Raw genomic sequence first — 17,253 nt, forward strand, 5'->3', positions numbered from 1 at the left:
TCAACATCACTCATTCCAGGCAGAATAGCTAGTCTTAAAAAGCCAAGAAGGGCACCTAGGTGGCTCAGTCGGTTGAGTGTCCGATTCTAGGATTCAACTTAGGTTATGAGCTCAGAGTCGTGGGAGAAAGCCCAGCATCAGGCTCTGTGCTGACTCTCTCTCTCCCTCTCTCTCTCTGCCCCTCCCCAACAAAATAAATAAGTAAACATTAAAAAAATAAATAAAAAATAAATTTTTATTTAGACAAGAGATAACAAGTGTTGGCAAGAGTATGGAGAAAAGGGAACTCTCATGCAATGTTGGTGAGAATGTACACTGGTGCAGCTACTGTGGAAAACAATATGGAGGGTCCTCATAAATTAAAAATAGAAATACCATATGACCCAGTAATTCCACGACTGGGTATTTACCCAAAGAAAATGAAAACACTAATTCAAAAGATATATGTACCTCTATGTTTTCTGCAGCATTATTTATAATAGTCAAGATTTGGAAGCAACTTAAGTGTCCATTTATAGATGGAGAAAGAAGATGTAGTACATATACACAATGGAATATTACTCAGTCACAAAAAAGAATGAAATCTTGCCATTTACAACAACATGGATGGACCTAGCAGGTATTATCCTAAGTGAAATAAATCAGAGAAAGACAAATATCATATGATTTCACTTACATGTGGAATCTGAAAAACGAAACAAATGAACAAACAAACCAAACAGACTCTTAAATACAGAGGACAAACTAATGGTTGCCAGAGGGGATGCAGGTGAGGACATGGTCAAAATAAATGAGGGGGATTAAGAGGTACAAACTTCTAGTTACAAAATAAAAGTCATGGAGATGAAAAGTACAGCATAGGGAATACTGTCAATATTTTAATAACATTGAATGGTGACAGATGGTGACCACTTCTGATGAGTACTAATGTCTAGAATTGTTGAGTCAATATGCTGTATATCTGAAATATAACATTATATCTCAATCATATGTCAATAATAAAGAAAAAAGAAAAAAAAAGAAGATGTAAGTGAAATCATGTCACTCATCTACTCAAAAATTTCCATGGCATCCCATTTCACTCAGAGTGACAGCCAAACCCCTAAACATGGTCCATAAAGAAAGCCCTGTGATCTGGCTCCTTGAAACCTCTCTGACCTCCTCTTTCCTTTTCACTCACTGTGTGTTTCTAGCTACGCTGGCCTTCTTGCTGTTCCTAAACAAGTCACAGCACGCTTCCACGTCAGGGCCTTTGTAACTGCTATTCCCTCTGCCTGCATCATTATTTCCCCATGTTGCAGTTATCTCAGTAGCTCAAAATGATTGATTCTCACAAGACTGTCAGTTAACTAGATGGTGGTTCTGTTGGTCTCACCTGGGCTCACTCATGAGCTTGCAATGAGCTGACAACTTGGTGGGGGCTGGAAGATCTGAGATAATCTCTCTCATACATCTCAGACCATGGTGCTGGCTCATGACTGGTCCTCTATTTCTACATGGTCTCCCATAATTTGATATTCTAGCCCATATTCCCAGCACGATACAAGGAGCATTCTAAAAGGGCAAAGTAGAAGCTTCAAGGTTGCTTGAGGCTTAGGGTTTGGAATTCAATGTCTCCCTTGGCAGTTGGCCAAAGTAAGTTACATAGCCAAACCAGATTTAAGGGAGTGGGAAAATAAACTCTACCTTTTGATGGAAGAAGGTGCAAAATGTTGTGGATTGACAATGCCACACCCCAGATATTTGCATGGCTTAGTCCCTTCACATGATTTGCTCATATGTCATCTTAGAAGGGAGGCCTTCCATGATTTCATATAATTACCCTTCACTCACCTTGGCACTTAATATCCCACACTTTATTTTAGCACCTATCACTGCCTGACATTGCATATTTACTTGTTTATTATCTGCCTCCTTCCCACTATCATATAAGCTCCATGAAGGTAGAAACATCTTCTGTTTGGTTCACTAGTATACCCTCAGCACCTTGAACTCTGCCTTGTAATAGCAGACAAGCAATATCTGTTGAATGAATTGTCCTATTCAAATGAGCATGTACCATAAAATAATAAAGAATCCAAAATAACTCAAAATGCATGAATTTTATGTATGTGAAATGTTAGTAGCTTTAGATGTTCTTCTTTGATTTATTCTATGATTTTGGACAAAACATTTTGTTATGCTTCAATGAGTCCACCTATAAAGACTTTAGCCACATGTCCCTGTTTCTTGGATATAATGAGAATGTTTTAAACCAACTCTTTAAGTTCTTCATTAAAAGTTCCTGCTGGGCCTAGAATGTACAAGGTCTTGGTAACTTACCATTCTGGCACCAAATGTGGAAGATGCAAGATTTAACTGCATAATAATAATTGATACAAGATTCATATGATTAATAGTGTTATCCTAGTTTTGCCTACATTAGTGTCTAAGTTTCTTCATCATTTCTTCAAAACATGAAAGAAAAAAGTTAAAAAAAAAAGTCCTATATAAAGTCAAAATTTAACTGGGAAAAATCCTAAGTAGAAAACACATCAGAAAACACAACAGTTTATCACACATATATGTGTGTATAAAAATTCCCTGACCCCATCCCTAAATCTATTCAATATAAATAGAATGAATGCTATAAAGAGAAGATACACAGCAGACATCAGTACTGAGCCACTGTCACCATACCAACCAACTAAAGTACTATTACCAGGTCTAAAACAGTTTTACCTCCCATGTAGGAAATAGGATTACTTACCTACTAAAAATTCTATCTTCTGTACTAGAAAAAAACCAGAGACAATAATATAAATGAGTCAGCTGGTTATGGACAAAAGAGTCTTTCCCCTCAGAGAAACAGGGTGTGAGGGTGGGGAGTGGGAAGGAGACCTGCTTTTTACTGCATAACCTTTTAGGCTTTTTTTTTTTTTTTTTTTAAACACATGCATGTAGTGCCTCTAAAAAAAAGTAAAAGTAAGAACATCAACGCAATCAAAAAGGAATTCCCTCTATGGCTCTAGACAGTGTATAATCTGAAAGGAAGTTTCTGTAAGTGGTATTTTATACAAACTACTGTATGTAGCCCAAGGAACAACGTGAATAAAACAGTAAGCATCTATGCATGTGTGTGTGTTCATGTATCTGTATTTTATGGCCCATGCAGAAACCACTGCTTCTCTGCCAGTGTTCATCACAACAAGTGCACTCCTTAATCCCCATCACCGATTTCACCCATTCCCCCACCTCTGTCTCCTCTGGTAACCATCAGTTTGTTCCCTACTGTTAAGAGTCTGTTTCTTGATCTGTCTCTCTCTCTTTTTTCCCCTTGGCTTATTTGTTTTTTAAATTCCACATGAGTGACATCATATGATATTTGCCTTTCTCTGACTTATTTTGCTTAGCATTATACTCTCTGACTCCATCCATTTGTTGGAAATGGCAAGATTTCATTTTTATGTCCATCTATCAATGGACACTTGGGTTGCTTCCATAGCTTAGCTAGTGTAAATAATGTTGCTATAAATGTAGAGGTACATGTATCCCTTTGACTTAGTGTTTTTGTATTTTGGGGATAAATACCCAAGTAATACAATTACTGGATCATAGGGTAGTTCTGAGGAACCTCCATACTGTTTTCCACAGTGGCTACACTAGCTTGCCTTCCTACCAACAGTGCAAGAGGGTTTCCTTTTCTCCATATCTTTAAACACTTGTTGTTTAAGTTTCGTTATTTTTGCAAGTAAAATCATCTTAGGATTCAGTTTACTTATACCACATGGATTTAGAGATACACACATTTTATACTCATGAGTTGCTGATAAACTATTACCATTGTTTCTGATATTCTTTCTACCCACAACTCTTCCATGTACCTAGGTTAAATTCTGACTCCAAGTAGCCACAGTAGTAAAACATACTTTAATAAAGTAAATTTTCAGTAGCCAGAACTGCTGCATTAGCCAAATCCTAAACATTAAAGGTTTCTTTCATACCAATGAAAAAGACCAAGTAGTGTTGATTTGATTCCCAACACTGGGGACATTTTCACTCAGGGAAAGGAACTGTTCTCATCTGTATTAGAAACAGGCACATTACTATTAAAATTTTTTGATGAATCAAACAGCTGCAAAAAAAAAAAAACAAAAAGCAGATATACATTAGGAATCCTAATGGTATAAATAGGAAGGGATGGACAAAAAAAAGATAGCCAAGAAAACAACTTCTGGTCTGAGCACTACTACCATAAGCTAGCTGCAAGACCTTAGTCAACTCATTTAATCTCTCTAGGACTAATGTTTTCATTAGGGGAAAAAAGGCAAAGTAAGACTAGGAGATTTAAGATTTTACCAAGTTAAAAAACTCTGCCATGAAACTACAGTTTTGTATTATTAGTAGCATGTTGTTCATTATAGCCCTTTGACCCAGAAAGTCCTCTTCTAAGAATTATCCCAAAAATGTATGAGCACATGTGAGCAAAGATATATATTTGGACAAGGATGTTCACTGACAGCATTATTTGTATTAGCAAAGGCCTGTGGAAAATGACTAATGTTCAGTAGAAAGCTTGTTAAAAAAAATCACAGCATACCTACACAATGGAACACTATGAAGCCATTTAAAAGACTGAGGAAACAATCTCCAAAACACATGGCTATGTGAATAAAGCTTGGCACAGGTGGTGTAAAATATAGTGTGTTCTTATCTTGGTTTTAAAAAGCGGGGGGTGGGGGGGGGTGGTAACATACACACAGCTACAGATCTCTCTTTATATTATTTATATATATATATATATACACACACATACACACATAACCACCTGACATATACATTCTTATTAATATAAAAAATATTTCCAATGACTACAAAAGAAGCTGGTAGTAGTTGTTGCTTCTAGGAGGGAAACTAGCAGTTTAAGGTAGAAGAAAGATTTAAATGTTCATTGTAAACCAAATTTTTCACTGATTTTACCATTTGTAACTTTTATTAAATAAAATAATCCCCCCAATTTTTTAAAATTTACATCCAAGTTAGTTAGCATATAGTGCAATGATTTCAGAAGTAGAAGAAGAATCATCCCCTGCATATAACACCCAGTGCACATCCCAACAAATGTCCTCCTTAATGTCCCTTGCCCATTTAGCCCATGCTCCCACCCACAACCCCTCCAGCAACCCTCAGATTGTTCTCTATATTTAAGAGTCTCTTTATGTTTTGTCCCCTTCCCTGTTTTTATATTATTTTTGCTTTCCTTACCTTACGTTCATCTGTTTTGTATCTTAAATTCCACATATGAGTGATATGATATTTGTCTTTCTCTAATTTCACTTAGCATAATACATTCTAATTCCACCCACATTGTTGCAAATGGCCAGATTTCATTCTTTTTGATTGCCAATGTGTATATATACCACATCTTCTTTATCCATTCATCCATCGATGGACATTTGGGCTCTTTCCATACTTTGGCTATTGTCGATAGTGCTGCTATAAACATTGGGGTGCATGTACCCCTTCAAAATAGCACACCTGTATACTTTGGATAAATACCTAGTAGTGCAATTGCTGGGTCATAGGGTAGTTCTATCTTTAATTTTTTGAGGAACCTCCATACTGTTTTGCAGAGTGGCTGCACCAGTTTGCATTCCCATCAGCAGTGCAAAATAAAGAACCCACAAAATTTTTATTTAAAAATACTTATATTTCCTATATTTTAAATTACCTCAAGTACCTTATTTATCAAACATGTGTCTTCTCTGACAAAAGATTATTATTCTATGCAAAAATTTTTCAGATTACCTTAAAAAGCCTGGGAAACACATCTGCTGGCTGTCCACGGATCACAAACAGACGAGAGTTTAATTTTCGCAGATTGGCATCAAGGTCTTCTAGACACTGAAGCAAAAACCTACAGAGAAAATATTAAAATTCTTAAACATATATATTTAGAAGATATAAAGTAGTGCAAAATCATGTTATTCTAAAACTTGACGTGCTAACCCCATAATTTTATTACTTCCTATCATCTTATTACTTCTAATTGATCTGTAAATTACTGTTTCCGGAAATCATACTTAAAAATTTTAAATTACATGAGGTTCTCAGTATTTTAATAAAATTCCTCAATTAAGTAACTTCCATTAAATAACAGTGATTGAATGTTAGCAAAGTTTAAGTTGTAAACATAAAAATTATACAAATAAAGGAATTAAATGAATTGATTTCACTGTTTCATTGATGAAAAGAATTCAAGTTCAAATAGAAAAGCCACCTTGAAAAATCTAGAACATTTCTCTATTGGAAACAAAATGGAAATATCCTATTTAATCACTCTGAGCAAGTGAGTAATTTAAGAATTTGAGTAATATTAAGGGATACTGTAATCATCTAAGAGAGAAAGAAAACATAATGCCCATTTTCAAGTTTCTTATCTAATTAAAGAAACTGATAATAAACAGATGTTAAATTATGTGGCATTAACTCTGAGTGTAGAGAATGCCAGGTTAATTAAAAAAAGAAAAATTCCATGAGGCAGGTGGAGCTATAGATTTTTCTCAATGAAATAAGTACCAACAAAGCTTACACATGATAGATATGCTGGGAAATTCTGGGGCAGTAGCAGAAGACTGCTTACTACGCATCTTTTAGTGTGAAGAAATGGGGCAGTCTAGCAAATTTGAAAGAGATGTCACTCCTGGAAAATTCAACCTCATTGTTTACCTCATGTTAATGTCTCTAACATTTCACTTAGATTCTATTCCTCTCTCCTGGACACTTCTTATTTTCTCTTCACTCTGCTTCTTTTATGTATTTGATCTTAAGGTTAAGTATTTGCCTGCCTTTTCCACAAGCCATGTGTTCTCTGAGAATACTGATTGTATCTTACTTGTGAGGAACAGTTAATAAAAATGAAAAGGCACATTTCAGAAATGTGTTGTCCCATATGGTAGCCTCTAGGCACATACAGCCATTTATATTTAATCAAAATTAAAAATTCAGTTCCTCAGTCACACTTGCCACATTCCAAGGCCTCAACAGCCACATGTGTGCCTAGTAGCTACCATATTGGACAGCACAGGTGAAGAACATTTCCATCAATGCAGAAAGTGCTACCAGGCACTATTGTTTTAGGAGGTGTTCAGTTCAGATCATTTTGCTCTCTTTGCCCATTCTGATCCCATCATTTCATCAAGAAAGTTTTGTTAATTTTTTACAACTATAGTTATTAGTGACATCACTATAACTAGTCAAGTTTGATACTCTTTACCATTTGGGAGTCATTTAGGATTTAGAGTCTACAGGTGTGGAGTGTCACAGTGCTAGACTTTTAAGGACTCCCACTGTATCATCTTAGGAAGTCTCACAACTGTCGTTAAACAAATAGGAAACAAACCCTTCTATCTTCACATTTATATTTCACCTCATCCCTGTTCTGTCTAGGATTGGAGTCACCTGTCTACGGCCATACCACCCTGAACGTGCCCGATCTCGTCTGATCTCGGATTGGAGTCACCTCTCTAACACCAACCCCTATCTCAACCTACCACTACCAATGTACAAATACTTTGAGGAAGAAGATTGCTATTGTTATATCAATACAAAAACACCTGAGTTTTGTAAAATTATCCATAACTATGAGTAATTTATCATGTTTGGTGATAAATGTTTATTAGAAAGCATCTAATTTTATGTATTTGCTTGTCTAAAGAGTTTTTAGACACTGTAGCAGATCAAAAATCAAGAAGTTGAATGAACTAGCAATTTTAAGTTTTGTTTTTTTTAATTTAAACAGAACAAAACTAAAATGTCCTGGAAGGATAACCCAAGGCAGAGATAATCCTGATATCTCTTTTGTACCACTAGTTTCAGTATGTAAATGTTTCCATATGGTACAAACAGGTCAATGATAGATGGGGAAAAAAAATGGGAAAATGAAAAAAACATGATTAATGCATAAAACAAACAAGCCTGGATTAATTAATAATTAAGGAATTAAGGGTAAAATTATTTTTCCCTTTCTTGTTAACAGGCTGAATAAAGAGTTTTAATGTTTTTCAATAAATACCTTATGAACCAAACATTGTACAGAATGATATGGACTGAAGCAATGTATTATAATGGGAAAGTTTTGCAACCAAATAATTAGTTTTGACACTGCATAACACGAAGGAATAGATATATTTAAGTATGATATTTCTCTTACATATTATGATATTTTTCTTCCATGGATATTATTTCCATCACTGTGATTTCACATTAAAATTAGAGAAGTACAGTGGACTCAAATATAGGTACTTTAAAAAAGAACATAGTACCTTTGCACTGCGACTTTTGAAACTATATACATAAATATATTTTGATTTTTATTTTGATAAAATAAAATCTGCTTTGCATGTATTTACTTATATGTACATAAGAAAATAATTGGAAAGATACTTACCAAGCTATTAATAATAGCTACTTTTGAGGAGTGGGAATGGAGGGGGGAGTGATGATGAGAGAAACATGTTTTTTTTAACTTCATAAAAGGTATAAAATTGATAACGAACATACACTCCTTCAGAGTAAAACAGAAATACTGTATTTACTATAAACATGGTTTAATAGTGAATCTTCTCAAAGCAATAGACATACTTCTATAGCATCAATTTTGATGGTTTCATAGTATCCCATTACACAGATGTCACATAATTTAACAAGTCTAGAGATAAATTACTATCCTTTAATTAATCCTGGGAGGTTCCTTATCTGTAAAGCAGGGATAGTAATAGGACCTATATCATAGCATGTTGTGAGAATTAAATTAATATATGTGAAGCTCTCAGAACAGTGCCTGATCCATAGTAAGCACAGTTATGTAAGTGTTATCTAATTTTTTTGGTCGCCTCCTTCCTACCACTTCCGTTCTTGGTATAATAATTCTATCCCTTGTTATCTCTTGCTGGCATTATTTATTTACTGTAATGCCTGAAAATACATCTTTGTACCAACAATCTTTTCCCACTTTAATAATCCATTTTATACACCACAACAAATCTTTCTGAGGCACACTTTCCTGTACAAAGGTCTTCAAAGATTCATTCCCTAGAACACATTATTTTGCTTGGCCACTCACTTAGGGTTCAGGTTCATCTCTTACCACTCTTCCTTCATTCCCACCAAACAAAACTACTCTTTTCCCTACGCATCCACTCTCCTGTAATGTGCTCCATGAATTTCCCTCAGCATAGAATACCTTTCCCAATTTTCATCTCTTCAAGTTCATATCCTACTAATCTTCAGTCTTCCAGCTGAAAGTGATTTCTCCATCCTCTAAATTATCAAAGGACATATGGACCTCATTCTAGAGAAACTTTCACATTATACTTTACATTATAACTATCATATATACATATCACCTTCTTCTTCTCATGGATTTCAAATTAGTATCTGTGTCTCACTCCTAACTATGTAGGTTTCTTAACCAACGTTTTGGTTGCTACATTTGCCAAACAAATATCATCATGTGATCAATATATTCTGTTAGAAAGATTAGAAATAGGATTTAAAAAATAATACAGTTGTCTTTTACAACTGTTGAAAAAATTAGAAAAACATTATAAAATCATCTCGCAGAATTACTAGCACATGGTAGATATTCATTAAGGAGAAGGTACCACTATTTTCCCCTGGGAATAATTTATAGTTCCAAAAAACAGTAACACATATTTCTGTATGTAAATATCTGGGCATGACAACAGAAGACAATTAGTTGGATGCCTACATCTATATGTAGAATTGTTCTGGACTCATAACTTCTCCTGAATGTGACTTGGAACAAAGGTTTGATTAAAATCTTTCCCAGTGACAAGGCAAATATGAATGAATAAATATATAACAGGAGTAAGGCAAACAAAGGCAAAAACAAACTACTCGTATATCATCAAAATAAAAAGCTTCTGCACAGTGAAGGAAACAACAAACAAAACTAAAAGACAACTTACTGAATGGAAGAAGGTATTTGCAAATGACATTAAAGGGTTAGTATCCAAAATATACAAAGAACTGATACAACTCAACACCCAAAAAACAAATAATCCAATTAAAAAAATGGGCAGAAGACATGAATAGACATTTCTTCAAAGAAGACAGCCAGATGGTCAACAGACATATGAAAGGATACTCAACATCACTCATCATCAGGGAAATAGAATCAAAACCACAATGACGTATCGCCTCACACCTGTGAGAATGGCTAAAACCAAAAACACAAGAAACAAGTGTTGGCGAGGATGTGGAGAAAAAGGAACCTTTATGCATTGTTAGTGGGAATGTAAATTGGTGCAGCTACCCTGGAAAACAATATGGGGGTTCCTCAAAAAGTTAAAAACAGAATTCCCTGTGATCTGGTAATTGCACTACTGGGTATTTACCCAGTGCAAAAACACTAATTCAAAGGGATACATGCACCCCTGTTTACTGCAGCATTATTTACAATAGCCAAACCATGGAACCAGCCCAGTTGTCTATTGATAGACAGATAATATTTATATAAAATACCACATCATCCTTTTAATTCCACCATACATATACATCTGTATATCAACTAACCTTTAAGTATATAATCCTTCATTGATAATACCATAAAATAAAACCTCCAATATCCTAGGTTCAAATATCAATTCATTGACATGGAAGATTTCTTTTCAGTGCTGAAGGGATAATGTTACTTGAAAGGGTGCTATGTAAAATCTAACCTTTCATCCTTTATGCTTAACTGGGAAGAGTAGGTTCTGTCAGAGTTCAGATTCAGTATATTCCAGAGAACACACCAATTTCAACCCTTATATATTATAAATGCATATGGCTTAGAACAGGCATCCAATATTCAATGGAGCAATTCAATATAATACATTGAAAATACACAGGGTACACTTTTAACAGGAACATATTTTCAGATCTTCTCTAAAATGGCATCTTACTATACTCATTCAGGACTCAGTTAATAAAGTTATTAACTACATGCAACAGGTTGGTTTTTATAGGCCAAACATTAGTAAAATTCATCACATCTCTTTGTATAATTGTATTACCTATATATAAGTACAGTTCTCCTGTTATATAATTACATTACTAATTGCATCACTTCAAAATAAATAGAAAAGGTGTCAAGTGAGAAAATACACTTCTTTACTTTAAACATATTAAAGATTTTTTAAAAAAAATTTCCAGAGATCACTACTTTATTACTATTAGAAAAAAATTACATTCAGTGAGTTTCCTTATACCATTTCCAACAGATGATTTCAACATGAATCAACAGAAATAGTTTCTTAAAGTAGGTCATTGCTATAGCAACCAGTGGGAGGTTTGGAATACTCCCCGTCACAATGACCTACTTTCTAGCCTGTGCTAGAACAGCTTTATATAACTAGAATTGCTAGTTCTGTCTATAAAATAGTCCAAAAAAGGCAATGATGAGATACAACATAATCCCATGGTTGTTGAAAACAAAGCATACAAATTAACATGTATCATACCAGAATAAAACCATCTGGTTCTGTACTTTAGTTTATAAAATATACTTATCATATGCTCAAAGATGAAAACTACATTTAGATCTAAATCAAAACAATTCATTGCTGACCCCAAAAAACTAATTTAAAGAATATAAATTAAGATCAATCTTCTCCTGTCCTCTGCATGAAACCATAGTCAAATTTTTAAAATTAAAGTTCTAGATATATTAATTATAATAAAGAAAACAAGTAGAGTCTTAGTCATTAACCAAAGTCTATAGAAAAATTTTAAATTATAAAGGAGCAATTTGTCTGTCTATAAACTGAATCAAGTTTACATGTTTTTTTTTTCTGGTTTGTTAACAAATTTTTAGTGCTTTCATCTAACTTAATCATTATTCAAATTGTCAGAATATTTGTGATACACATTTTCCCTAAAGAGAATAGTTTAATGTTCAATACAGATTAAATATATATTTTTAAAGTAAATTTTAATTTTTTAATTCCAGGCTCTAATGGTCATAACTCAGTGAACTTATAACATGACACAATGTTGCTTTTTTAATGCCCTCTTTTAAATTCTGAAATTTAAATAAAAGTTAAAAAGACATTTATAGATAATATAACATATCTAAATATACAAAGTTAAACCATTAATACAATGCTTACTGTAATATGTGGAAGAAATTAAAGGAAGGTCATTTATATTTTAAATAGAAATAACACACTTCAAAATGTAAATATCTAGGCATGACAAAAGAGAATGAAGTAGTCGTATGCCTACACCTACATCTAGAATCACTGTAAATTCAACAACTATAAAAACAGACTGATACAGCTGTATTATTAGTGACTCAAACACCATGAGTGGTATTGCCTTTGATGACATGATTTAATGTAATGTTGAGCAAGACTTAGTAAAATTCTGGACAAAACAAAGTACAATCTTTCTTTAAATAGGTGATAAATGTATGCCAGGAAAACTCAGTATATATTAAAATTTCATAAAAATACCTAGCATTTACATACAAAACGGATTTAGGCTCTACATTCAACGAATTCTAAGTTTTTCATTTACATGAAACATCTAGTAGAATATTTGAAAGTTACTGGGATTCAGGACAATGATTTATTTGAGAGACTATCATGAACACTGCAAGAAGTCTTCCATTCTTGGCCTCTTCTCACTATTCCACTAGTAACCTAATTACTTCATTGTGATGAACAAAAATGCCCCCACAAATTCCTAAAACACCCCTAAGGAGTGATGTTATTCATTATTCACACAGTTTCATTGATTTGAGGGATACAACAAGATTAAGTGACAGACATGTCCAATATGGAAGGAGCTGAAAATCTAGAAAAGAAACTTGAAAATATAATAGAACCTGCCAGGATGAATGTGACATATATTGTAGGAGACACATATGGGTAACGTTACATTGCTTCAAAAAGTCAAGAGGGAGATATCACTTCTGGATTTCTCTTTTTGAGATGGGGAAAAATTTAGGCAAAAATCTCAAAGATATGGTGATGGTAGAAAGAGGCCTTGCAATATTAATATGATTATAATAGCTAGAGATAGGGAGAGAGAATTACTGGCCACTGGACTGTAACCTCCTTTAAGACTAAGACTAGATTTTGTTCACTACTTTCCAGTGCCTAGAAAATGCATGACATATAGAAGTTCAAGAAATATTTATCTAGGGGAACCTGGGTGGCTCAGTCAGTTAAGTGTCCAACTCTTGATTTTGTCTCAGGTCATGATCTCACAGTTTCACGAGTTTGAGCCCCACACTGGGCTCTGCACTGACAGTGCAAAGCCCGCTTGAGATTCTCCCTCTCCCTCTTTCTCTGCCCCATCCCCGCTCATGCTCTCTCCCTCTCTCAAAATAAATAAGTAAACTTAAAAAAAAAAATTTTTTTTTATCTAATGACTGACCAAATGAATACATTAATGAAAGCAAGAGAAAGGATTTTTTTTTCAAGTTTTTATTAAAAAAAATTTTTTTTAATATTTATTTTTGAAGGAGAGAGAAACAGAGTGTGAATGGGGGCGTGCAGAGAGAGAGGGAGACACAGAATCTGAAGCAGGCTCTAGGCTCTGCACTGTCAGCACAGAGCCTGACTTGGGGCTCGAACCCACAAACTGCAAGATCATGACCTGAGCTGAAGTCGGACGCTCAACTGACTGAACCACCCAGGCGCCCCTCAAGTTTTTATTTAAATTCTAGTTATTTAACATATAATGTAACATCAGTTCCAAGCGTACAATATAGTGATTCAACACTTCCATACAACACTTGGTGCTCATCACCACAAGTGCGCTCCTTAATCCCCATCGCCTATTTAACCCATCTCCTCACCCACCTCCCCAATGGTAACCATCGTTTGTTCCCTATAATTAAGAGTCTGTTTCTTGGTTTGCCTCTATCCCTTTATTTTCCCCTTTGCTCATTTGTTTTGTTTCTTAAATTGCACGTATGAGTGAAATCATATAGTATTTGTCTTTCTCTGACTTATTTCACTTAGCATTATACTCTCTAGCTCCATCCATGTCATTACAAATGGCAAGATTTCATTCTTTTTATGGACAAATAATATTCCATTGTGTATCGGGGTGTGTGTGTGTGTGTGTGTGTGTGTGTGTGTGTGTGTGTGTACCATTTCTTCTTTATCCATTCATCAGCAACGGACACTTACGCTGTTTGCATAATTTGGCTATTGTACAAAACGTTGCTATAAACATCAGGGTGCATGTATCCCTTCTAATTAGTATTTTTGTACTCTTCAGATAAATACCTGGTAGTGCAATTTCTGGATCATAGAGTAGTTCTATTTTTAACTTTTTAAGGAATCTCCATACTATTTTTCACAGTGGTTGCACTAGTTTGCATTCCCACCAAGAGTCCAAAAGGGTTCCCTTTTCTCCACATCCTTGCCAACACCTGTTGTTTATGTTTTTAATTTTAGACATTCTGACAGGTATGAGGTGATATCTCATTGTAGTTTTGATTTGTAGTTCCCTGATCACTGAAGTTGGGCATCTTTTCATGTCTGTTGGCCATCTGCATGTCTTCTTTGGAAAAATGTCGGTTCCTGTCTTCTGCCATTTTTTAATGAGATTATTCATTTTTGGGATGCCTTTATAAGTTCTTTATGTATTTTGGATATTAACCCTTTATCAAATATGTCATTTGCAATTATCTTCTCCCATTCCACAGGTTGCCTTCTAGTTTTGTTGATTTTTTCCTTTGCTGTGCAGAAGCTTTTTATTTTTATGCAGTCCCAATAGTTTATTTTTGTTTCTATTTCCCTTGCCTCAGGAGACCTATCTAGAAAGAAGTTGCTAAGGCCAATGTCAAAGAGGTTACTCCCTATATTCTCCTTTAGGACTGTTAAGGTTTCAGGTGTCACATTTAGGTCTTTAATCCATTTTGAATTTTTTTTTTTTTTGTACGGTATAAGAAAGTGGTCCAGTTTTATTCTTTTGCATGTTGCTGTCCAGTTTTCCCAATATCATTTGTGGAAGAGACTGTCTTTTTCCCATTGGATATTCCTTCCTGCTTTGTTGGAAGATTGACCATACAGTTTGCATGAATTTCTGGGTTTTCTATTCTGTTCCATCGATCTATGTGTCTCTTTTTATGCTGATACCATACTGTTTTGATTATTACAGCTTTGTAATATAACTTGAAGTCTGGAATTGTGATGCTGCCAGCTTTGTTTTTCTTTTTCAAGGTTGTTTTGGTTATTTGGGGTCTTTTCTGGTTACATACAGATTTTAGGATTGTTCTAGGTCTGTGAAAAATGCTGTTGGTATTTTGATAGGGATTGCACTGAATGTGTAGATTGCTTTGGGTAGTAGACATTTTAACAATATTTGTTCCTCCACTTCATGAGCATGGAATGTCTTTCCATTTCTTTGTGTCATCTTTACTTTCTTTTATTTTCAGAGTACAGGTCTTTCACTTCTTTGGTTAGGTTTATTCCTAGGTATCTTATCAACGGTATCAACTGTAATGGGATTGATTCCTTAATTAGCAGAATGGGATTTTAGGACTTGAGTCAATAGTCAATGGAGACAGGGGCGCCTGGGTGGCTCAGTCGGTTAAGCGTCCGACTTCAGCTCAGGTCACGATCTCATGGTCCATGAGTTCGAGCCCCGCGTCGGGCTCTGGGCTGGTGGCTCAGAGCCTGGAGCCTGCTTCCAATTCTGTGTCTCCCTCTCTCTCTGCCCCTCCCCAGTTCATGCTGTCTCTCTCTGTCTCAAAAATAAATAAACGTTAAAAAAAAAAAATTTAAAAAAAGTCAATGGAGAAATGAAAAACATGAAAGGAAAAGAACATTCTCTGAATATTTGTACTAGGTACTTTACATGTATTATATATTTCCAACAACTTTACAAGCTATCTCATTTAAAAAGTAATGAATCTGAAACTCATCAAGGACATTTTCTAAAGTAACTCAGCTACACAATAAAGTAAAAATTTTAATTTGAATATATCTGATCCCAAACCCATGTTCTTTCCACTATATAATGCTACTGCTAAAACGTTTTAAGAAAACTAGTCTGACAGCTTTAAGGACATAAAAAAGATGGCCAGAATACAGTTTTTTGCCTTTAATATGGGGGACAGGCATGCATGTCATTTAAGAAAGAATATGTTTACACTGAGGTGACAAAGCTCAGTGTTTTAAAATAACTAACGTTCATTTTTCATTCATGCTATACATCTATTGCAGATCAGCCAAGGCATTTCTGTTCACATTTAACCTGTCAAAGCAGGTCACATGGTCAAGCCAGGCTTCAAGAAGGCTGAAGGTATAAACTTCCTGCAGGAAGTAATACCAAATAACGGTAAACAGTAATAACATCTACCATAATATGTAAACCAACACTGATATATATTTACCACATGATAACTTTCTTAGTGGTGTTTTATGGCAACACAGAAGAAATCTAACTCTGTCTGTGGAGTCAGGGAAAAGGGAACATGGGAGGGCATGAGGAAGAAAACACTTGAACAGAGTTTGGAATTAACAGGTGTTGATCAGAGGATAAAATATGAAAAGACAATCAAGGCAGTTAAATCAAGGAATTCTTAGGAATTGTGTACATGTGGCGGTGGGGTAGGGGGCAACTGGTAGAATGACTACAAGTACCACACTTTCTAATACTAAGATGGAGTCCCCCACCCATCTTAGTTAATACCCAGTATTAACACTTCAAAATATATTCCAAATCAATGTCAAAGAAACCTACCAACTTTTACTGCTGACACTACACTGGATTAAGATACCCTAACAGAAATAGCTAATAACAAACTAACAAACAGCAACAAAAGAAAAGTTTTAAGCATAATTCACTGGACTGCCCCAAAAGTAAGGAGTCATAAGAGGTTAAGTAGGTTACTAAGGTCAGTTTTAACCTTGAGGATTTCTATAGAGCACTGGAAACCCTGAAGCTAATACAAGTTGAGAAGGATGGAGATAAAGCCTAAGGCCCATCCAAAGTGAGGAAGCTAATAACAGACCCTCAATATAAATCTGGGCTTCAAAAAGCTCCACCCATAGTTCAAATATAAATAAGACACAGGGGCACCTGGGTGGCTCAGTCGGTTGAGCATCCGACTTAGTCTCAGGTCTAGATCTCACAGTTCATGAGTTCGAGGCCCACGTCGGGCTCTGTGCTGACAGCTCAAGGCCTGGAGCCTGCTTCGGATTAGGTGTCTCCCTCTCTCTCTGCTCCTCCCCTGCTCACACT

General features: G+C 35.1%; 1 protein-coding gene across 4 annotated transcripts in view; it reads right to left on the bottom strand.

Moving 5' to 3' along the window:
- The window catches only part of CRY1 (cryptochrome circadian regulator 1), a 104,087-nt gene that overhangs the window by 36,367 nt on the left and 50,467 nt on the right, over positions 1-17,253 (bottom strand). For 3 of the 4 annotated variants that reach the window (XM_042947618.1, XM_042947617.1, XM_042947616.1), the window contains exon 2: positions 5,788-5,896. In XM_042947618.1, coding sequence (XP_042803552.1) covers positions 5,788-5,896 — 109 coding nt within the window. Of the gene's footprint in view, positions 1-5,787; positions 5,897-11,234; positions 11,253-17,253 lie in introns of those variants that run through there. The other variant, XM_042947619.1, reaches the window with a different exon arrangement.

The sequence above is a fragment of the Panthera leo genome, chromosome B4 (assembly GCF_018350215.1).
Source record: "Panthera leo isolate Ple1 chromosome B4, P.leo_Ple1_pat1.1, whole genome shotgun sequence".
Classification (NCBI taxonomy): Eukaryota; Metazoa; Chordata; class Mammalia; order Carnivora; family Felidae; genus Panthera; species Panthera leo.